The 22,952-nt window shown below is 44.4% G+C and overlaps 4 protein-coding genes across 4 annotated transcripts; all 4 read right to left on the bottom strand.

Annotated features, from left to right (window-relative positions):
• Positions 1 to 1,665: 1,665 nt before the first annotated feature.
• Positions 1,666 to 9,271, bottom strand: LOC148169259 (uncharacterized). Its single transcript, XM_088043522.1, has 2 exons — positions 8,879 to 9,271; positions 1,666 to 1,723 (listed from the first exon to the last, which is right to left on the bottom strand). Exons 1-2 carry the CDS (start codon positions 9,253 to 9,255, stop codon positions 1,666 to 1,668), a joined length of 435 nt encoding a protein of 144 aa, XP_087899648.1. The 5' UTR covers positions 9,256 to 9,271.
• Positions 1,729 to 2,133, bottom strand: LOC148169261 (uncharacterized; the record flags this gene model as incomplete). Its single annotated transcript, XM_088043461.1, has 2 exons — positions 2,123 to 2,133; positions 1,729 to 2,080 (listed from the first exon to the last, which is right to left on the bottom strand). Coding segments are annotated over exons 1-2 (363 nt in total), but the record flags the coding sequence as incomplete, so codon positions are not given.
• LOC148169260 (uncharacterized) lies at positions 2,709 to 3,473 on the bottom strand. The gene has a single exon (XM_088042649.1). It carries the CDS (start codon positions 3,471 to 3,473, stop codon positions 2,709 to 2,711), a length of 765 nt encoding a protein of 254 aa, XP_087898775.1.
• A 565-nt stretch (positions 9,272 to 9,836) lies between the features above and the next one.
• Positions 9,837 to 10,627, bottom strand: LOC148169258 (uncharacterized). The gene has a single exon (XM_088043467.1). It carries the CDS (start codon positions 10,590 to 10,592, stop codon positions 9,849 to 9,851), a length of 744 nt encoding a protein of 247 aa, XP_087899593.1. The 5' UTR covers positions 10,593 to 10,627; the 3' UTR covers positions 9,837 to 9,848.
• Positions 10,628 to 22,952: the final 12,325 nt, after the last annotated feature.

The following is a 22,952-nucleotide window of genomic DNA, read 5'->3' as shown; positions in this document are numbered from 1 at the left end:
CGCATGTGAAGAGCAGACGATTTGGGCAATTTTTTTACAGCACGGCGTGTGTAAACGTCCAGGGCGCTTGTAAATCTAGTGTTTCCGAAGCTGTCAATTGAATGTTAATTTGACGTTTACAATTCATGAGACCAAAAAAGTCTTTTCGATTTCACTTAGCCAAACGTCGTTAGATTTAATAAAACAAACGCATAAATATCGGAATTTCTGTTACTTTTTTTTTTTTTTTGATCGAAAGAAAACCTAATAATTTATTCATACTGATTTATCGAAAAAGATCCATTTTAAGAAGTTAAATCGATTAATTAATTAATTCATTATACGAGCGCAGACTGAACGGAAAATTTTCGATTGCGTTCAACCAAGAAAGATGATTTTTACGACTTTTTATCGTAATTTTTAGAAAATTTCAACGCCCGACGAAAGCACGAACTCGACAAAACTATCTATTGATTATTTAATTCAAGAAACATTCCGATTCGTCGTAAATTTTTGCACATTTCCCACATGAAACTGTTAAGAACGCATGCATGCATACAGACACCGATGGTAGCCTATACGTGCTCTCCGTCTCGAACATCCTAATACAATCAATCGTTTTATTTTGTGACGTAGGCGGCTATGAGATTTTGTTTCAAGTCACGTCTGAGAGTAACTTCTACCCCACATTTGACATAACCTCAAATTTACTCATCATGGCAAAAACATTCTTTTTTGAAACCTCAAGCTATTTTAGTGTCTTAATGACCGACCGGATGTAACGATCGTCATTTGATGAGAGGATTTATTTATTACTTGTCAAAGTTTTTCGCTTTTTCCAGGTTCTAACCTAAAACTGTTAAAATTGTCAAGGCCACCTGGATCACAAATTAAAATGATCACTCCGTACGTTTTTTTTTTTTTTTATTATTATTATTTCGAATTAAAGACAAAACACATATGAGCAACATATTTAATTCGCTTGATTTATTTTGTGGTTCTGAAAAGAACCGTTTTTTTTTTGTTTGCCTGCGGGGGGGGGGTTGTTGTTATTCCTCTGAGGGTGCGGATATACACGTCATAAAATGATAAAATTAACCGCCGAAACCGTAAAGGGTACGACCTTGACGTTTCAGGGCGTAGACGACGTCCATGGCGGTGACGGTCTTACGTTTTGCGTGTTCGGTGTAAGTTACGGCGTCACGGATGACGTTCTCGAGGAAGACCTTCAACACACCTCTGGTTTCTTCGTAGATGAGACCGGAAATACGTTTCACACCACCACGACGAGCCAATCTTCTGATCGCCGGTTTCGTTATACCTTGGATGTTATCGCGGAGAACTTTGCGATGACGTTTGGCGCCACCTTTACCCAATCCTTTGCCACCTTTACCACGACCGGTCATCTTGATAAAATTAGGAAATTCTTCGTACAAAACGACGTAGCTTCGACCAAGTTCGTTATGGAACTACCGTCAAAATTTCATTCTAGGAGACTATTTATAAGTTACGGCAGCTCCACCTCGCGTTAAAAACGAATCCACCAATGGCGTCGCCGTATGACTCATCGAGTTTATAAAACGGCCGTTCGAGCGACGCAAATTTTCAGTTGACTTTCGAACGTTCGTACGTACGGTCGGTCGGTCAGGTCAGTCGAAGCTACTACGTTAATTGATAAGTTTCAATTCATCCAAGATGGCGAGAACTAAACAGACGGCTCGTAAATCCACCGGTGGCAAGGCACCTAGGAAACAGTTGGCCACGAAGGCGGCCAGAAAAAGCGCTCCCGCGACAGGAGGTGTCAAGAAACCTCACCGTTACAGGCCCGGCACGGTCGCCCTTCGTGAGATTCGTCGTTATCAAAAGAGCACTGAACTTTTGATCCACAAGCTGCCTTTCCAACGTCTCGTCCGAGAGATCGCCCAAGATTTCAAGACCGATCTCCGTTTCCAAAGTTCGGCCGTGATGGCACTTCAAGAAGCCAGCGAGGCGTACCTCGTCGGCCTCTTCGAAGACACCAACTTGTGCGCCATCCACGCCAAACGTGTCACGATCATGCCGAAAGACATCCAATTGGCGAGACGCATTCGTGGCGAGAGGGCTTAAATTTCATCCGATGACGATTCGACCACCTGGAATTAACAAATTCTTCATCTACGAAGGTGTTAAAAGGAGAAAAAAAAAAAAAAAATCGGTTCTTTTCAGAACCACAATTATTTTCCAACGAATTAAAAATTTATCGTTCGCGCATGCAACTTCTTGAGATAAATATTAAAAAAAAAAAAAAAAAAAAAGTTAGGTTATGTGATTTATTCACAAAACTCGTACTTACATAAAACGATAAACTTTTGTTTTTCTTTTTTTCTTTTTCATTTCATGAAATGTAATAGAAATGTTGCCAAATTATCACCCAGTTTCTTTTAACTGAGACTATTTGAAACAACATTATTATATTAAGTTTATCATTCTTTGTAAAACACTGTTTGGAATATCGAGTTACGAGGCGGGAAAATTATGAATGAAATAAGTATCTCAAGAATGTATGCATTATTTTAAGCGAATCTTTCGTTCGTTTCTTGAAAATAATTGTGGCCCTGAAAAGGGCCATTTATTTGTTGTATCGATGGTGCCCCTACGTCGATATATACGATCGGAGCACGTTCCCGAAACCACCAGGACGTCGTCGTCGTCGCCGTTGAAAAAATTAAATCATCATCGTCGTCGACTTTTCACTTCTTTCTCTTGGGTGAAGCGGTTTTTTTGGCTTTGGCGGTGACGGCTTTCGCCGTTTTCGGTTTTGGCGCTTTAGGTTTCTTCGTTGGACCGGCCTTGTTGGATTTCTTCGCTTTCGATGGGGTCTTGGGTTGTTTGACGGGCGATCTGGAGGCGGCGCTGGCTTTCTTTTCGGGAGCGGACGCAGCCTTTCTCGCCTTCGATACGGCGACGCTCTTCTTTTCGGCGGCAGTTTTCTTAGATTTCGCCGAAGCGGCGGGGGCGGTCTTCTTACCGGCCTTAGAGGCGGATCCTTTTTCGGCGGACGTCGGCGCTGACGCGACGGAACGTTTCGCAACGCCCGTCTTTTTGGATTTTGCCGATGACGACGCGGTCGCAGCGGCTGACCTCTTTTTCGTGGCGGACGGAGCCTTAGCTGCACCGGTGACGGCAGAAGCCAACTTGAACGAACCGGAAGCTCCTTTTCCTTTGGTTTGGACCAACGAACCTGAAGCGACGGCTCCCTTAAGGTACTTCTTGATGAAAGGCGCGAATTTTTCCGCGTCGACTTTGTAGTTGGCCGCGACGTATTTCTTGATCGCCTGCAACGAAGAACCGCCGCGTTCCTTCAAACCCTTGATGGCGTTGGTGACCATCTCCGAAGTGGGCGGATGAGAAGGTTTGCTTCTCGGATTTTTGGGCTTTTTCTCTTTCTTCACCGGTGAGGAGCCGGAAGTGGCACCGGCGACCGTCGAAGCTGCTTGATTTTCTACGTCGGCCATATTTTCGTGTTTTTTTTTCTTTTTATTATGGGCAGGTATGTACTTATTCTTCGTGAAAGAACGAATGAACTTTACAGAACGAATTGGGCGCCAAAGTCAAAGTGTTGGCGCGTTCGAAAACGCGCGGACCGCGGACTAAACGAGAGCCTTCTCGTCAAGTTAGAAAATTCAGTGGGCCTCGAATCCAGCTTTCGCGTGATGGCATCGTTCTCTTTACGCGAAGATCACCGCCTCCGGGTGCGGGAACGTGAGCGATTCGGTCGGCGATGGCCTCCTGGATTACCTCAAGTTTTCCCGGACGACCAGCCGACCTCCAAAAGCGAACGGGGACCGATCGAACGTCGACTCGAACAAAGACCTTCCGAAACAAGGAGATGACATCCAAGTTCGACGTAGACGTTACGCGTTTTCCACGAATAACAGGAAAGTTACGCTTTCGACCAGACAAACTTGGAACCATCCTCTACAAGTTTCACGAACGAAACGGTCGAAAAGTACGTGCGATGTTATCGAAAATCGCCTCGCAAAGAGACGCAGCACGGATCGGAACGACGACCGACGAACGTGCAGAGTGTAGGAAAAAAATTCCCAAAAGGTCGAAGATGACGTCCGAAGAGGTCGAATTTTTTCAAGAACGAAGATAAAACCGTCCCCTTTCGTGTGAGTTGATTTTTGAAAACGATCTTGACGAACAAGTCGGAAAAAAAACGACGTCAATTTCGGACTCGACCATGAGAAACGAATTTATACGACGAACGGACTTTTTCAACGACTTTTTCCGCTAAATCGGCATTTTTTTCTCAAAAATGACCTCACACGACAAAATCCGATCATCGAAGCTTGACCGAAAACAGTTTTGACGGCGAAATTCTCGTCAATTTAACGAAAATAAAGAGAAAATCAGACAGACGACCGTCGAACATCGAGCGACGGGAACGGACGAGATTTTTAATTTTTCTCGGCAATTCATTTCGAAAGAAGCAATTTCTCTCGAAGAAACCATTTTATTATCCAAGAAAAAATACCCAAACACCACAAACCAAAAAAAATACGAAAATCTTGCATTGTTTGCATTTTACCGACACTCCAAACAAAACTACGTCGATGTCGGCGGATTTTCGGTCGGTCGTCGGTCGACAGAAATCGAACGAAATTTTCATTCGTTCTTGACAAAAACGAAAAACATACAAATTCACAAAACATTCCCTCTTAATCGTCGACATTTCGAGTAGAAACGACGTACGACGAACGTTTTTAAATGAAATATGTACTCACTTAAACGTTCTTGTTTAAACGTGACGACGACGACACTTTCGACAACACATCACTATGAATCGAACGTCAGAAAAAGAATGAATCGAAAACAAATCATGAAACAACAACACCTCGCCTCGCCCGACCAGAGTGGTGGGAATTTCGATGAATGAACGGACAAAGAAACCGACCCTGTTATCAGTTCGCAGAAAGAAAGAAAGCAGGTAGCGGCGGCGGCGGCGAACCTTCAACCGTAGTATTACGGTCAGTTCATGAATTAACCCCGTTCGGGGTTCATTTATCTACGGTCTGTGTCGGCGTTTACATCAAGTGGGTGCCGTTTTCATCTAAGCAAGTAAGTAAAATCAATTTTAAATCAAATTTTAAATTACGTTAATCGCAAGTGATTCGTACAGATCATCGTCAAACGAACAATTTGACGCCTGATACGACGAGTTCTTTCTCGTCATTTCGTCGCAAAAAAAAATACTAGAAAAGCCACTCGCAAAAAAGAAAAAATTTAATTTCTTCTTTTAAATCTTGTATATTTTCTGAAATGCGTACCATCGAAGACTAAGGAAACTACGCCGAAAGAGTGGGTGCAGGTGCTCCCGTTTATTTGGCGGCCGTAATGGAATATCTAGCCGCCGAAGTTCTCGAATTGGCAGGAAACGCCGCCAGAGATAACAAGAAAACCCGTATCATTCCGAGACATCTTCAATTGGCTATAAGGAACGACGAGGAGTTAAACAAGCTCCTTTCCGGCGTTACCATCGCCCAAGGCGGTGTCTTGCCCAACATCCAGGCGGTGTTGTTGCCCAAGAAGACCGAAAAGAAGCCTTAAATTTAATTCTTCGCCGCCGTCATCTCGAACGAAAAACAAAAACTTTTCTAAAAACCATCTTCACATCGGCCCTTCTCAGGGCCAAAAATTCAACTCGAACGAATTGATTTTTTCGCCAAAATACAACAACCTATGAGAATCATGTTAAAAAGTCTTTTAGATATTTTAAAGTTAAACCGATCAACTAATTCATTAAACGAACGTAGACTGAACGGAAGATTTTCGATTACATTCAACCAAGAAAGATGATTTTTACGACTTTTCATCGTAATTTTTAGAAAAATTCAATGCCCGACTAAAGCACGAACTCGACAACTCTATCTATAATAATTTATTGATTATCTAATTCAAGAAACATTCCGATTCGTCGTAAATTTCTTCACATTTCGCACATTAATCTGTTAAGAACATACACACACACACACCGGTCGCCTATACGTGCTCTCCGTCTCGATAATTTCTTGCAGCAGCAGTCGTCAGCGGTGAGCCGTAATACTACAATCAATCGTTTTATTTGCTATGAGATTTTGTTTCAAGTCACGTCTGAGGAGAGTAACTCTACCCCATATTGGACATAACCTCAAATATACTCTTCGTGGCAAAAACGTTCTTTTAACGATGGTCATTCTAACCTAAAACTGCTGTCAAAATTGTCAAAGTCGCCGCCTGGATCACAAATTAAAATGATCACTCACTCCGTACGATTTTCATTTCGATTTGAAGACAAACACACAATTGAGCAACATATTTAATTCGTTTGATTTATTTTGTGGTTCTGAAAAGAACCGTTTTTTTTTGTTTGTTTGTTTGCTTGCCTGCGGGGGGTTTGTTGTTATTCCTCTGAGGATGCGGATACACGTCATAAAATGATAAAATTAACCGCCGAAACCGTAAAGGGTACGACCTTGACGTTTCAGGGCGTAGACGACGTCCATGGCGGTGACGGTCTTACGTTTTGCGTGTTCGGTGTAAGTTACGGCGTCACGGATGACGTTCTCGAGGAAGACCTTCAACACACCTCTGGTTTCTTCGTAGATGAGACCGGAAATACGTTTCACACCACCACGACGAGCCAATCTTCTGATCGCCGGTTTCGTTATACCTTGGATGTTATCGCGTAGAACTTTGCGATGACGTTTGGCGCCACCTTTTCCCAATCCTTTGCCACCTTTACCACGACCGGTCATCTTGATAAAATTAGGAAATTCTTCGTACAAAACGACGTAGCTTCGACCAAGTTCGTTATGGAACTAACGTCAAAATTTCATTCCGCGGGACTATTTATAAGTTACGGCAGCTCCACCTCGCGTTAAAAACGAATCCACCAATGGCGTCGCCGTATGACTCATCGAGTTTATAAAACGGCCGTTGGCGCGACGAAAATTTTCACGGAGGACTGTTCATTGTGGAGAATGACCAAAGTCCTTCGAAATCAGCGCAAGCCGCTTCCTCCAATTCACGGTGAAGACGGAGTCGTCTACACAGATGAGGAGAAAGCTGAGGCTTTTGCGCTAAATCTTGAACGACAATGCAGCCCCAATTGGGAGCATGCAGACCCTGACTTTGTCGAACTGATCGAAAGATGCGTCGAAAGACGTCTCAACCAAGTGCGCGCTCCTGAGATTCGACCAGTTTCTCCAGCAGAAGTACGGTCGATGGCATCAGCAACAAGATGGTACGACAATTTCCTGATCTCGCGGTCATGCATCTTGTCGCCATCTACAACGGAATGCTGCGATTAGTACATTTCCCCGAGAAATGGAAAATCGCCGACGTGATCTTTCTCCCGAAGGGGGGCGGAGCTCAACAGTTTCCACAAAATTATCGCCCAATCAGTCTACTTCCCTGCATGGGGAAAATGGCGGAGAAGGTGATATTGTGGAGACTAAAGGACTTCGAACGAGAACACGACATCATCCCACCGGAGCAATTCGGATTCAGGGATGGACATTCTACCACCGACCAAGTGCTGCGAGTAGTGGAACATGTCACAGACAGTTTCAATCGAAAACGGCACACTGGCGCGGTGTTCTTGGATGTAGCAAAAGCATTCGACAAAGTGTGGCACGAGGGGCTTCTCCACAAGCTACTCGACGCCGGCTTTCCGATCGGATTGGTGCAAATCATCCGATCATACCTGGAAAACAGGAAATTCCGAGCGAAGATTGGAACAACGAGATCGACAATGAAAGACATCACTTCTGGGGTACCTCAGGGGTCCATACTTTCGCCGTTCTTGTTTGCCATCTTCATGTCAGACGTCCCGAAGCCAGTAGACGCCGATTCCACAACGGCACTCTACGCTGACGACACAGCAGTCTTGGTTCGAAGCGGTTCCGCTGAGACCGTGACTCGCAAACTCCAAGAAAACCTTGACAGGTTGGAGGAGTGGTTCACTCGCTGGAGAATTGAAGTTAACGCTGCCAAAAGCAGCGCGGTACTCTTCACCAAAAAGCGAACCAGGGACAACAGAGTAATAGACCCAGATGGCGAAGTCTTCATGTTCGATACCCCAATCCCATGGAGATCCGAAGCCAAATATCTGGGTGTTACTCTGGATCGAGGAATGACCTGCAAAACTCACACCACTGGTGTGAGGAACAAGGCTTATGGCATCATCTCGCAGATTTATTCCATGATTGGGCGACGCAGTCGTCTCTCGATTGGCAATAAACTCTTGATGTATAAGACCATCGTCCGACCGGTAATGATGTACGCGTCCCCAGCTTGGGGTCACGCTGCAGCGACGCACATCAGACGCCTCCAGAGGGTTCAGAACAAGTTCCTTCGCATTGCACTCAACGCACCATGGTTCGTTCGCAACACCCAGCTTCATGAAGAAGCAAAAATGCCGTCTCTTAAAGACTTTATGCTGGCAACAGCAGAAAAGTACTTCCAAAGAGCGGCTCAACATCGAAACCCACTCGTTCGCGTAGCCGTGGACTACGACGAACAAATTCATCACAAGCACAAGCGCCCGAAAATGGCGCTTGTGAGGTAAGGTACTCTGTATCTCAGGCCGAACAAGTTCGGCACAAATCAGTTTTGGATTAATATTAATTCATTTGTATGTTTCAGACAATCAAGCAGACGGAAGAGTTCATGGCACGTCCCAACACTCCGCAAGCAACAAGTTGCTCCAAGGCGAAAATTTTCAGTTGACTTTCGAACGTTCGTACGTACGGTCGGTCGTTCGGTCGAAGCAAGCAAGCTACTACCTACGTTAATTCTTTTCATTTGATTCATCCGATATCCGAGATGGCGAGAACTAAACAGACGGCTCGTAAATCTACCGGTGGCAAGGCACCTAGAAAACAGTTGGCCACGAAGGCGGCCAGAAAAAGCGCTCCCGCCACCGGAGGTGTCAAGAAACCTCACCGTTACAGGCCCGGTACGGTCGCCCTTCGTGAGATTCGTCGTTATCAAAAGAGCACTGAACTTTTGATCCGCAAGCTGCCTTTCCAACGTCTCGTCCGAGAGATCGCCCAAGATTTCAAGACCGATCTCCGTTTCCAAAGTTCGGCCGTGATGGCACTTCAAGAAGCCAGCGAGGCTTATCTCGTCGGCCTCTTCGAAGACACCAACTTGTGCGCCATCCACGCCAAACGTGTCACCATCATGCCGAAAGACATCCAATTGGCGAGACGCATTCGTGGCGAGAGGGCTTAAATTTCCTCCATCCATCCGATCCGACCATCTAGAATTAACAAATTCTTCATCTTCGAAGGTGTTAAAAGAAGAAAAAAAAAATCGGTTCTTTTCAGAACCACAATTATTTTCCAACGAATTGAAAATTTATCGTTCGCGCATGCAACTTTTTGAGATTAAAAAAAAAAAAAGTTAGGTTCTGTGATTTATTCACAAAATTCGTACTTACATAAAACGATAAACTTTTGCTTTTTTCTTTCACATTAAATTTTTGTCTTTTTCATTTCATGAAATGTATAAAAAATATTGCCAAATTATCGCCAGTTTCTTTTAACTGAGACTATTTGAAACATTATTATATAATAAAGTTTATCATTCTTTGTAATAACACTGTTTCGACAGTCAAATGAATAGACAAGAAAATCAAATGAAAGTATGTATCTCCTCAACAGAATGTGCATTGTCCAAGCGAATCTTTCGTTCGTTTCTTGAAAATAATTGTGGCCCTGAAAAGGGCCATTTATTTGTATCGATGGTGCCCCTACGTCGATATATACGATCGGAGCACGTTCCCGAAACCACCAGGACGTCGTCGTCGTTGAAAAAATTAAATCATCGTCGTCGACTTTTCACTTCTTTCTCTTGGGTGAAGCGGTTTTTTTCGCTTTGGCGGTGACGGCTTTGGCCGTTTTCGGTTTCGGCGCTTTCGGTTTCTTGGTTGGACCGGCCTTGTTGGATTTCTTCGCTTTCGATGGCGTCTTGGGTTTGACGGGCGATCTGGAGGCGGCGCTGGCTTTCTTTTCGGGAGCGGACGCAGCCTTTCTAGCCTTCGATACGGCGGCAGTTTTCTTAGACTTGGCCGAAGCGGCGGGGGCGGCCTTCTTACCGGCTTTTGAGGCGGATCCTTTTTCGGCGGACGTCGGCGCTGACGCGACGGAACGTTTAGCAACGCCCGTCTTCTTGGATTTCGCCGATGACGACGCGGTCGCAGCGGCAGATCTCTTTTTCGTGGCGGACGGAGCCTTAGCTGCACCGGTGACGGCAGAAGCCAACTTGAACGAACCGGAAGCTCCTTTTCCTTTGGTTTGGACCAACGAACCGGATGCGACGGCGCCCTTAAGGTACTTCTTGATGAAAGGCGCAAATTTTTCCGCGTCGACTTTGTAGTTGGCCGCGACATATTTCTTGATCGCCTGCAACGAAGAACCGCCGCGTTCCTTCAAGCCTTTGATGGCGTTGGTGACCATCTCCGAAGTGGGCGGATGAGAAGGTTTGCTTCTCGGATTTTTGGGCTTCTTCTCCTTCTTCACCGGTGAGGAGCCGGAAGTGGCACCGGCGACCGTCGAAGCTGCTTGATTTTCTACGTCGGCCATATTTTCGTCTATCGCGCGCGCGTTTTTTTCTTTTTATTATAGGTAGGCTTATTCTTCGGTGAAAGAACGAATGAACTTTACAGAACGAATTGGGCGCCAAAGTCAAAGTGTTGGCGCGTTCGAAAACGCGCGGACCGCGGACTAAACGAGAGCCTTCTCGTCGAGTTAGAAAATTCAGTGGGCCTCGAATACAGCTTTCGCGTGATGGCATCGTTCTCTTTACGCGAAGATCACCGCCTCCGGGTGCGGGAACATGAGCGATTCGGTCGGCGATGGCCTCCTGAATAACCTCAAGTTTTCCCGGACGACCAGCCGACCTCCAAAAGCGAACAAGGACCGATCGAACGTCGACTCGAACAAAGACCCTCCGAAACAAGGAGATGACATCCAAGTTCGACGCCGACGTTACGCGTTTTCCACGAATAACAGGAAAGTTCCGCTTTCGACCAGACAAACTTGGAAGCATCCTCTACAAGTTTCACGAACGAATCGGTCGAAAAGTACGTGCGATCTTTTCGAAAATCGCCTCGCAAAGAGACGCAGCACGGATCGGAGCGACGACCGACGAACCTGCAGAGTGTAGGAAAAAAATTCACAAACGGTCGAAGATGACGTCCGAGAAGGTCGAATTTTTTCAAGAACGAAGATAAAACCTTCCCCTTTCGTAGGAGTTGATTTTTGAAAACGATCTTGACGAACAGGTCGGAAAAAAAACGATGTCAATTTCGGACTCGACCATGAGAAACGAATTTGTACGACGAACGGACTTTTCGAACGACTTTTTTCGCAAAATCGACATTTTTTCCTCAAAAATTACCTCACACGACGAAATCCCATCATCGAAACATCACCGAAAACAGTTTTGACGGCGAAATTCTCGTCAATTTAACGAAAATAAAGGGAAAATCAGACGGACCACCGTCGAACATCCAGCGACGGGAACGGACGAGTTTTTTAATTTTTCTTGCCAATTCATTGCGAAAGAAGCAATTTTTCTCGACGAAACCATTTTATAATCATCCAAAAAATACCCAAACACCACAAACCAACAAAAATACGGAAATCTTGCATTGTTTGCATTTTTCAGACACTCTAAATAAAACTACGTCGATGTCGGCGGATTTTCAGTTGGTCGTCGGTCGACAGAAATCCAACGAAATTTTCATTTGTTCTTCTCAAAAACGAAAAACAAACAAATCAACAAAACATTCCCTACTATTAGTCGACATTTCGAGCAGAAACTACGAACGTCGAAAGATTTAAAAAATGAAATATGTAGGTGTGCGTGCGTGCGTACTTACTTGAAACTTTTTTCTTGTTTCATCGTCGCACTGGAACAAATTAAATTTTAATGCAATGTAAACGCGACCACACTTTCGACGAAAACATCTCTATGAATCGAACGACGTCGGAAAAAGAATAAATCGAGAAGAGAACAAATCATGAAACAACACACACCCACCCCGCCCGGCCCGGCCAGAGTGGTGGGAATTTCGATGAATGAACGGACAAAGAAACCAACTCTGTTATCAGTTCTAAGAAAGAAAGCAGGTAGCGGCGGCGGCGAACCTTCGACCGTACTACGGTCAGTTCATGAATTAACCCCGTCCGTTCGGAGTTTATTCATCTCCGGTCCGTGTCGGCGTTTACTTCAAGTGGGTGCTATTTCCATCTAAGCAAGCAAGTGAGTAAGTAAGTTCTCAAATTTTAAATTACGTTAATCGCAAGTGACTCGTTGAGATCGTCAAACGAACAATTTAATTTAACGCCTCATACGAGTTTTTTTTTTTCGTCATTTCGTCGCAAAAAAAAAACTAAAAAACGACTCGCAACGACTCAAAACGTCAACGTTCGTAATCAAGGGGCTGGACAACAACCCTGAGCCCGAATCCGTTCTTGCAGAGCTCAAGAGCTCCAAGATTGAAGCTACCAATGTGAGAAAAATGGGGCCCAACACCAAGAGGCCCCATTACATCGTAACAGTGGCCGACAGCGAGACTGTCGAGTCACTGAACAAAAAGTGTCGGGCGATTCTCAACGTCCGGGTGCGTTTCGAGAAATACCTCAATAAGAAGAAGATGACACAGTGCCACCGGTGCCAGGCATGGGGCCACGGCACGAGGAACTGCAACCTCGAACCGACGTGCGTAAGATGCTCCCAGTACCACTGGACCCGCGACTGCCCCCATAAGCCCGACCCGACGTACATTCCCAAATGTGCCAACTGCGGGAAACAAGGACACGCTGCCTCGCAAACCACGTGCGAGGTCTACATCGCCAAGGTAACCCGCATCGAGGAACTCCAAGAAGAAAGACGTCAGAAGGTCGCCAACAAGAGGGCTAAATTAGCCCCTGCGCCGATCCCAAAGGTCAATCCGTGGACCCAGCCAAGGAAACCAACAGGTGAGTCCATTGTTTTTACCAACAAATCATTTCCGCCTCTGCCGACGCCTTCAACGAGCGCAGCAAATTCGCCAATTTTAACAAGGCAAACACCAACCAAAACGAAAATTCCAGAAACAAGCAGCATGACAGAATTTTGTAAAATAAACGCCGAAATTTCCAGGCTGAACAAAAATGTAAATATGAAAAACTTGCTCATAATACTTAAAGAACTGAACAATGCACTTGAAAAATGCCAGTCTCAACAAGAAAAGCTGTTCGTCTGCATAGACGTTCTATCCAAAATGGGAGACGCTGGCTATGAGCTGTAAATTGACGATAGTTCACTGGAACGCAAACGGTCTGCATGAAAAAGCTGCGGAATTATTGAATTTTATTAAAAATGGTGGAATTCACATTATGGCAATTAGCGAAACGCGTCTCAAAAGTAAAGATCGGCTTAAATTCACCAATTACACGGTTCTCAGAAAGGACAGAACGGATGTCATTAGGGGAGGTGGGGTTGCTCTCCTAATCCGTAATGACGTCCCCTTTGAACACATTCCCACCCCAAATGTAAGATTCCTCGAAACCCTAACGATTAAGATCGAGAACAACATTTTCATAACATCAGTTTACAACCGACCAATCAACTCAATTAGGGACGCGGATTTAGACATAATTAATAATCTGGGAAGAAAGCAATTAATTCTCGGGGACTTCAATGCGAGACACACAAGCTGGGGTTGTCACGCAAACAATAGTAACGGGTTCAGGCTCTACAATTACGTAGAAAACACAAGCTTGATAATTAACAGAACTGCTGATCCAACTCATTTCCCAATTAACGGCATGACACCTACCTACATTGACTTGACAATCACGAAAAACATGGTAATCTCAGAACCCAGATCAGTGACCGCACTCAACTCGGATCACAATCCTGTGATTCTTGAGATTCCTGACATGACAATCAAAGACAAAACAATCCAAATCAATTCCTATAAACAAACCAACTGGCCCCTCTTCCGCAAAACCCTTGACAGACATGTTGAACTGACGGAAATCATTGGCACGAAAGATGATCTTGATAAACAGATTGAACTGTTCATTAAGGCCATCCAGAAGGCCAAAGACCAAGTCACGACGACGAAAACAATAAATCCTTTTCGAGACGAAATTCCGAAAGCAACCATAGAGAAAATAAAACTCAAGAACCGAATCAGAAAACTGTACCAAAGAACACGAGACCCATTTTTCAAAAACCAAGCATCTGAATTAACCAGAGAAATTAAACAAGAAATTAAAGAATTCAGACAGAACAAATGGGAAACAAAACTTGGCAAATTAAATCCGCACGATAATTCTCTATGGAAAATGACAAAAGCTCTCAAAAGACGATTTACCCCCATCTCTATCCTTAAATCCAATAACAACACAGCATTTAATAATGTGGAAAAAGCAAACACACTGGCAACATATTATGAAACGATCCACACAAGTGATAATCACAACACACCCGAACAAACAGAAATAATTGAAACAGTAAACTCTTTCAATAGTGACAATTCCCAGATAGACGCGCCTACGGCCGTCAAACCCACAGAAATCGCAAAAATCATAAGCACTTTACCGAATAACAAAGCCCCGGGAAATGACGGCATAGAAAACAGAATACTGAAAAATCTTACAGCGAAAGCTGTAAAACAACTAACGAATATAATAAATGCCATGCTTAATCTTTGTATCTTCCCGGAAAAACTTAAAGTAGCAGATGTCATCCCCATTTTGAAACCGGGGAAAAACCCCAATGCACCAAACGCATACAGACCAATTAGCCTTCTACCAACAATTTCAAAAGTTGCGGAAAAGGTAATCTAAAAACGAATTAATAAGCACATTAAAGAAAACAAAATTTTACCGCCAGAGCAATTTGGTTTTCGGGAACGACATAATACCACACAGCAAGTCCTCAGACTAATAAATGACATAACCAATAATTACAACACGAAAAGCATAACAGCAATGACATGTCTTGATATTGAAAAAGCATTTGATAAAGTCTGGACAAAAGGACTAATTTACAAAATGATTCAATTGAAGTTCCCGACGCACATTACTAAATTAATAAACTCGTACTTAACAGAGAGAAAGTTCAGAGTAAAGGTAGAAGGCGAAAAGTCGGAAATGAAATCAATAAATGCGGGAGTCCCACAAGGCTCAGTGCTTGGGCCAATACTATTTAATATTTACATTCATGACATCACTAAATTCGCACAAACCAATTTAGCTTTGTACGCGGACGACACCGCCATCTACGCTAAGTCTCATTCGGGTCAGGTCGCACTCAAACAAGTTCAGATCCACATTAATCAACTCGAGAAATTCTACGCGAAATGGAAGATTAAACTCAACGCGGACAAAACGGAAACGGTCATTTTTGCAAAAAGATTCACCGGGCTAAAGATCAATAAAAAACTAAAGGTAGGGGACAGTGAAATTGAAATTAAGAACTCTGTGAAATATCTAGGAGTCACCCTAGACAAAAGGCTAAACCTAAATGAACACATAAAGAAAACGAGACAAAAATGTGAAGCCGTCCTCAAGCAATTGTACCCATTGTTGGTCAAAAACAACTATCTAAACACGAAAAATAAATTGCTTCTGTACAAATGCATCTTACGCCCCATCATAACATACGCAGCGCCCATCTACCGGCACAAACCACACACTCCACTAATTCCTTTGCAAAGATTTCAAAATAAATGCTTAAGACTTGCCCTTAACGCAGACAGATACACTCCGCTCCGTCAACTTCATCAGGACGCGAATCTTCCACTCCTACACCATTACATCCATTCCCTTTCCGATAAATTCTACGAGAAGCAGGTGCGGCACGTACCTCTTCTCAAACAATCCCTCAAACACCCAGCAGGAACTCACAAGTTCCCGCACTCGGGTGTCCCCAATCTAGACCGGATAATCCGCTGAATTTTGTTACAGGCAAAAGGCAGCGGAAGAAGAACCGTAAACGGCAATCGACCAGCCACTGACCATATCGGAACAGGAGTCCAGGAGCCCCCTGGAACATCAATCCGAGGATCAGGAGTCCCCGGAGCCCCCTGAAATCTCACCACTAGACCATACCGCACCAGGAGCCCAGGAGCTCCCTGGAAACAGAAACCGGACCGGAAGTCCCAAGACCTCTTTGAGGTCAACACTGTAAATAGTTTTTTAAATATCCTTTGTACATAGTAGATAATAAGGTTAGGGTTTTTACTAAAATTTCATTTTCCCTAAATTAAGGTAACCGATAAGTAGGCTAAACACCACAAATGTATGCAACCAAGGTTGCCGGTGAGCCATAAAATAAATGTAATATCTTAGATTGTAGAATAAATGTAGGCTAGGTTAAGGCATCAGCGCCACACATTAGCATAAGTTAATCTTAAGTGTGATATGTATTATCTTAGTGATTGCATGCGTAACTTCAACCGAATAAAAATCCTGTTGAATTTGAATTTGGTTCTCGTCCGATCACCGAAGTCAAGCAACGTCGGGCGCGGTCAGTACTTGGATGGGTGACCGCTTGGGAACACCGCGTGCCGTTGTCTCTACTCTTTTCTTTTTTTATTAACATTTCTGATGTCAAACTTTTTTTAAATATATTTTTCACTATTTATATTTTCTCTCAGGAACTTATATAGTATGAAGACGAAAATTTTTAATTCGTTCGAGTTGAATTTGTGGTTCTGAAAAGAACCGATTTTTTTTCTTTTTTTTCCAACCAACTTCCAAGCTGCTCGAGGAGGATTTATTTTGAACTGGTGTATTTGGTGACGGCCTTGGTTCCTTCAGAAACGGCGTGCTTCGCCAATTCACCGGGCAAAAGAAGACGCACCGCCGTCTGGATCTCCCTGCTGGTTATGGTCGAACGTTTGTTGTAATGAGCGAGGCGACTGGCTTCAGCAGCTATACGTTCGAAGATGTCGTTCACGAAACTGTTCATGATAGACATAGCCTTGCTGGAGATACCGGTATCGGGATGGACCTGCTTCAACACCTTGTAAATGTAGATGGCGTAACTCTCCTTCCTCCTGCGCTTCTTTTTCTTGTCGCTCTTCGAGATGTTCTTTTGAGCTTTTCCGGCCTTCTTGGCCGCCTTACCGCTGGTCTTGGGTGGCATTCTCTTCTAGTCGTCGAGTTAAAAAAACGTTTAAAAACAGAAAACGAGACAGACACGACGTGCACGTTACGACGAGTATACTCGATCTAAAACGCCGCACACCTAAAATCCCTCTATTTATAACGAGCGAGCGACAAACAGGCGCTCCGCCTTAGTTCGTCGTTCGACCATTGCCCTAACGAGATGGCGCTGTACCGACCATATAAATTTCTAGCCTTCGCCGCGTTCGGCATTCTTGAAGTGTTCTCTGAGTACGCATCATCGCGCTCCGTCGATGAGTACTCACAACCTTCGTCCTCGCGCCGTGAAAAGTGCAACCTCGAGTGCAAGTGCCAGTGGTGCAAGTGCCAGTGGTGCAAGCTCATCAAACCATCAAACTGCGTCATCCGGTAAGTCTGATTTTACCGGAAACAAGACCCCAACCCCACCCAGCTCTCCTCCTCGGGAGAGAGCATTCTCGTTCTCTTCAAATAACTCCATAATAATGACATCCTCCCAAAATGTGTACCCCTTCAGGTACACAATCCGAAACATCCCTCAGGCTTTCTCCACACAAAAAACCTTCTACGGACTCCTCACAACGTCCCTGCTTGTCAAGGACATTTCCAAACTTGTGGTTAACTGGAACCGCACAGCGCTCCTAGTTACCACCAAAGCCCTTCCGGCAAACTTCCAATCCCATCTCTGCACTGCCACCGCCTGCCCGACCATTTCAATCGTGCAAGTGCACCGAAAGCTTTCAGCACAACCAGCCCCCCCAAATGCCCCCAAAATTCCGCAAATGTCAATCGTCATTAAAGACATCCAGGACGACATCGACAACGATGAAGTCTTAAACGCCATCCGTGACCTCCATCTCCAATGCTCTAATGTCTGGCGCATCCGTTCCAGACAGACGGGCAACTTTTGTAATCTTCTCCGTGTCCTAACAACCTCCACCGCCACAGTTGACTTCCTCCTCAAGGAAGGAATCATCCTTTTCGGTAAGCGCTATCAGTGCGAGCCTTCCAAAGCCCCCCAAAAACCCGCTCCTCTTCAGTGTACCAAGTGCTTCCAGCTTGGGCACGCCGCCTCCTCCTGCCACAACAAGTTGGCCTGTCCTAAATGCCCCGAAAGCCATCCGTCCAACAAGTGTCCTTCTGACACAATCACCTGTCTCCTCTGCAAAGGAGACCACCCCGCCTGGTCACAAAAATGCCCTAAAATCAAAGACGCGGTCGTCACCTGCGACACGCCCGTCGCCCCAACCATCATCTTGCTGCCCCCACCTGAGTTCGCAGTTCACAACGACGAGCACTTAACCGACCCAGTAACAGTTCGCGAAGTAAAATCAATCATTTTCAATTTAAAAACCACCAAAGCTCCGGGCCCCGATCAGATTAAACCTATCATTTTGAAAAATTTACCAGACTCTGGCTTTCTTGCATTAACCGCCATTTTTAACAATTGTTTAACTAATCTTTATTTTCCAACCGCGTGGAAACTAGCGAATACCATCATGATTTTAAAACCGGGAAAACCTATTTCAGACCCTAAGTCATATCGCCCTATTTCACTACTTAATATCCTAGGCAAAATCTTTGAACGCGTTTTAACTAACAGACTTAAAATCATTCTCGAAACTCATAACTTGCTTCCGCAACAACAATTCGGCTTTAGATCAGAACGTAGCACTCAAAATCCTTTAGTAGACTTGCAAACCGACATCATCAGACACGCCAACCTTGGAGAGTGCACCGTAGGTGCCTTTTTGGACATCGAAAGAGCATTTGACAAGGTCTGGCACGACGGTCTGGTGCAAAAACTCATCAATCTCGGAATCAATCTTAAATTCACAAAGCTCATCGTCTCCTATCTCACCAACCGATCCTGCAGGATCAAATTCAACGACGCCTTTTCTAACACCTTTACACTAAAGGCCGGAGTCCCACAAGGCTCCGTCCTGTCACCTTTGTTGTACATTATATACTGCAGTGATTTTCCAATTTCAGATTCCCTTCGGACCAAAACGAGGTTGTTTGCTGACGATTCGGCAATCTGGTCTAGCCACCGGAGCGCTGAAAAGGCTTCAGACATCCTCCAGAAAGAACTTCATCGAGTCGAAAAATGGACAAACACCTGGAGAGTGAAAACCAACCCTACCAAATGTCAATCCATCTGCTTCACCTACCCCAAAGCCCAGAAACAACGTCTCAACTTTAAACTCAACACACGGCTAACTATAAACAATCAATCTCTTACTCAAACTAATTCTCTCACTTACTTAGGTATCACTTTCTCTTCTACTTGTACCCTTAACGAGGACCTGAAAAGGACGATGAAGAAAGCACGCAATCGATCAAACCTTTTGTATCGCATTCGCGGCCGGATTCGGGGTTGCAGCTCAGAAACTCTACACCACACGTACAAACTTTTCATACGCCCTATCTTTGAATACAGATCTCTGCTTTACGCCTCGCTCTCTAACCGCATGCTCTTTAAAGTTTCTTCCTTCGAACGCCACACACTTAGACTAATCTTCCGACTTGACCGCGAATTTTCATCTAACGACTTGCATGAACACACAAAAACTACTCCCATTACTGATCGATTCACTAAACTCCGCACTCGCTACATAACACGCACGCTTGCTAGTAACAATAACCCTCTTGCCATTCAAACTTTGCACACATCTTACAAGCTTCCTACTAAAAACCGCATGATCAACGCTATTCCCAAAAAACCTGCTGTCAAGCAGAAACACCTTCCCACAGCACTTCTCTCAGCATCATTCCCTAACCTACCCGCAGCTCTCCAGGAGCTGGTCGAAGACACACCCATCTCGATGAGATGAAGAGGTCCTTTCCTAGGACGAGACCACTTCCCTCCTTCTCTTTCTCTTCCAGGTTTCTCTTTCAGTTTCGAAATCCTCAGATGATCATCAGGTTACCCACGAAGAGTTCCAGGATTCCCATGAAAAGCTCAAGGATACCCACGAAGAGTCCCAGGATTTCCACAGACTCCCAGGACACCCATGAAAAGCTCCAGGAACCCCATGAAAAATCCCAGGAAACCCACGAAGAGTTCACTTTCTTCTTCTGCTTCTCTACCCTTTCAAATTTCCATTTATTTTTAATTCCTAGTTATTTTTCAAATACATTTTGTAGTCATATTTAAGAACCAATTTTATATAAAATAAGTCTTAGTATTGTTCATTAAAATACCAGGTCCGCCGAAAAGGCCAAAAGCCTCACCAGCGGCCAAATAAACTGTAATATCTTAAGTACTCGATGTAAATACCATTACTATACTTGAATAAAATGTATTTTGACTTGACGCGTTCGGCATTTATTTCAAGCCGTACGTTTGTCAGTGCGCTTCGTGTCAGTCGCAGTAGGTGTTTTGCTGTTTATATCGTATAACAACATGTCCGGAAGAGGAAAAGGAGGTAAAGTGAAGGGAAAGGCGAAGTCTCGTTCCAGTCGTGCCGGACTTCAGTTTCCCGTCGGCAGAATTCATCGTCTTCTGCGTAAAGGAAACTACGCCGAAAGAGTGGGTGCAGGTGCTCCCGTTTATTTGGCGGCCGTAATGGAATATCTAGCCGCCGAAGTTCTCGAATTGGCAGGAAACGCCGCCAGAGATAACAAGAAAACCCGTATCATTCCGAGACATCTTCAATTGGCTATAAGGAACGACGAGGAGTTAAACAAGCTCCTTTCCGGCGTTACCATCGCCCAAGGCGGTGTCTTGCCCAACATCCAGGCGGTGTTGTTGCCCAAGAAGACCGAAAAGAAGCCTTAAATTTAATTCTTCGCCGCCGTCATCTCGAACGAAAAACAAAAACTTTTCTAAAAACCATCTTCACATCGGCTCTTCTCAGGGCCAAAAATTCAACTCGAACGAATTGATTTTTTCGCCAAAATAAAACAACCTATGAGAATCATGTTAAAAAGTCTTTTAGATATTTTAAAATTAAACCGATCAACTAATTCATTAAACGAACGTAGACTGAACGGAAGATTTTCGATTACATTCAACCAAGAAAGATGATTTTTACGACTTTTCATCGTAATTTTTAGAAAAATTCAATGCCCGACTAAAGCACGAACTCGACAACTCTATCTATAATAATTTATTGATTATCTAATTCAAGAAACATTCCGATTCGTCGTAAATTTCTTCACATTTCGCACATTAATCTGTTAAGAACATACACACACACACACCGGTCGCCTATACGTGCTCTCCGTCTCGATAATTTCTTGCAGCAGCAGTCGTCAGCGGTGAGCCGTAATACTACAATCAATCGTTTTATTTGCTATGAGATTTTGTTTCAAGTCACGTCTGAGGAGAGTAACTCTACCCCATATTGGACATAACCTCAAATATACTCTTCGTGGCAAAAACGTTCTTTTAACGATGGTCATTCTAACCTAAAACTGCTGTCAAAATTGTCAAAGTCGCCGCCTGGATCACAAATTAAAATGATCACTCACTCCGTACGATTTTCATTTCGATTTGAAGACAAACACACAATTGAGCAACATATTTAATTCGTTTGATTTATTTTGTGGTTCTGAAAAGAACCGTTTTTTTTTTTTTTTGTTTGTTTGTTTGTTTGCTTGCCTGCGGGGGGTTTGTTGTTATTCCTCTGAGGATGCGGATACACGTCATAAAATGATAAAATTAACCGCCGAAACCGTAAAGGGTACGACCTTGACGTTTCAGGGCGTAGACGACGTCCATGGCGGTGACGGTCTTACGTTTTGCGTGTTCGGTGTAAGTTACGGCGTCACGGATGACGTTCTCGAGGAAGACCTTCAACACACCTCTGGTTTCTTCGTAGATGAGACCGGAAATACGTTTCACACCACCACGACGAGCCAATCTTCTGATCGCCGGTTTCGTTATACCTTGGATGTTATCGCGTAGAACTTTGCGATGACGTTTGGCGCCACCTTTTCCCAATCCTTTGCCACCTTTACCACGACGACCAAGTTCGTTATGGAACTAACGTCAAAATTTCATTCCGCGGGACTATTTATAAGTTACGGCAGCTCCACCTCGCGTTAAAAACGAATCCACCAATGGCGTCGCCGTATGACTCATCGAGTTTATAAAACGGCCGTTGGCGCGACGAAAATTTTCATGGCATCATCTCGCAGATTTATTCCATGATTGGGCGACGCAGTCGTCTCTCGATTGGCAATAAACTCTTGATGTATAAGACCATCGTCCGACCGGTAATGATGTACGCGTCCCCAGCTTGGGGTCACGCTGCAGCGACGCACATCAGACGCCTCCAGAGGGTTCAGAACAAGTTCCTTCGCATTGCACTCAACGCACCATGGTTCGTTCGCAACACCCAGCTTCATGAAGAAGCAAAAATGCCGTCTCTTAAAGACTTTATGCTGGCAACAGCAGAAAAGTACTTCCAAAGAGCGGCTCAACATCGAAACCCACTCGTTCGCGTAGCCGTGGACTACGACGAACAAATTCATCACAAGCACAAGCGCCCGAAAATGGCGCTTGTGAGGTAAGGTACTCTGTATCTCAGGCCGAACAAGTTCGGCACAAATCAGTTTTGGTTTAATATTAATTCATTTGTATGTTTCAGACAATCAAGCAGACGGAAGAGTTCATGGCACGTCCCAACACTCTGCAAGCAACAAGTTGCTCCAAGGCGAAAATTTTCAGTTGACTTTCGAACGTTCGTACGTACGGTCGGTCGTTCGGTCGAAGCAAGCAAGCTACTACCTACGTTAATTCTTTTCATTTGATTCATCCGATATCCGAGATGGCGAGAACTAAAC

Source organism: Gnatocerus cornutus, chromosome 8 (assembly GCF_029298725.1).
Source record: "Gnatocerus cornutus isolate USDA-ARS CGAHR chromosome 8, icGnaCorn1.1, whole genome shotgun sequence".
Classification (NCBI taxonomy): Eukaryota; Metazoa; Arthropoda; class Insecta; order Coleoptera; family Tenebrionidae; genus Gnatocerus; species Gnatocerus cornutus.
Note: the sequence above shows the minus strand (reverse complement) of the source record. Positions and strands in the feature narration are given on the sequence as shown.

Bases quoted from the DNA above. Each gene is read 5' to 3' on its own strand.
- LOC148169260 (XM_088042649.1), bottom strand. From the start codon at position 3,473: ATGGCCGACGTAGAAAATCAAGCAGCTTCGACGGTCGCCGGTGCCACT.
- LOC148169259 (XM_088043522.1), bottom strand. From the start codon at position 9,255: ATGGATGGAGGAAATTTAAGCCCTCTCGCCACGAATGCGTCTCGCCAA. The intron at 1,724-8,878 runs GTGCCTTGCCAC...ACTGTTTCCTAG, and splicing joins CGTGGCCAACTGTTTTCTAG to GTGCCTTGCCACCGGTGGAT.
- LOC148169258 (XM_088043467.1), bottom strand. From the start codon at position 10,592: ATGGCCGACGTAGAAAATCAAGCAGCTTCGACGGTCGCCGGTGCCACT.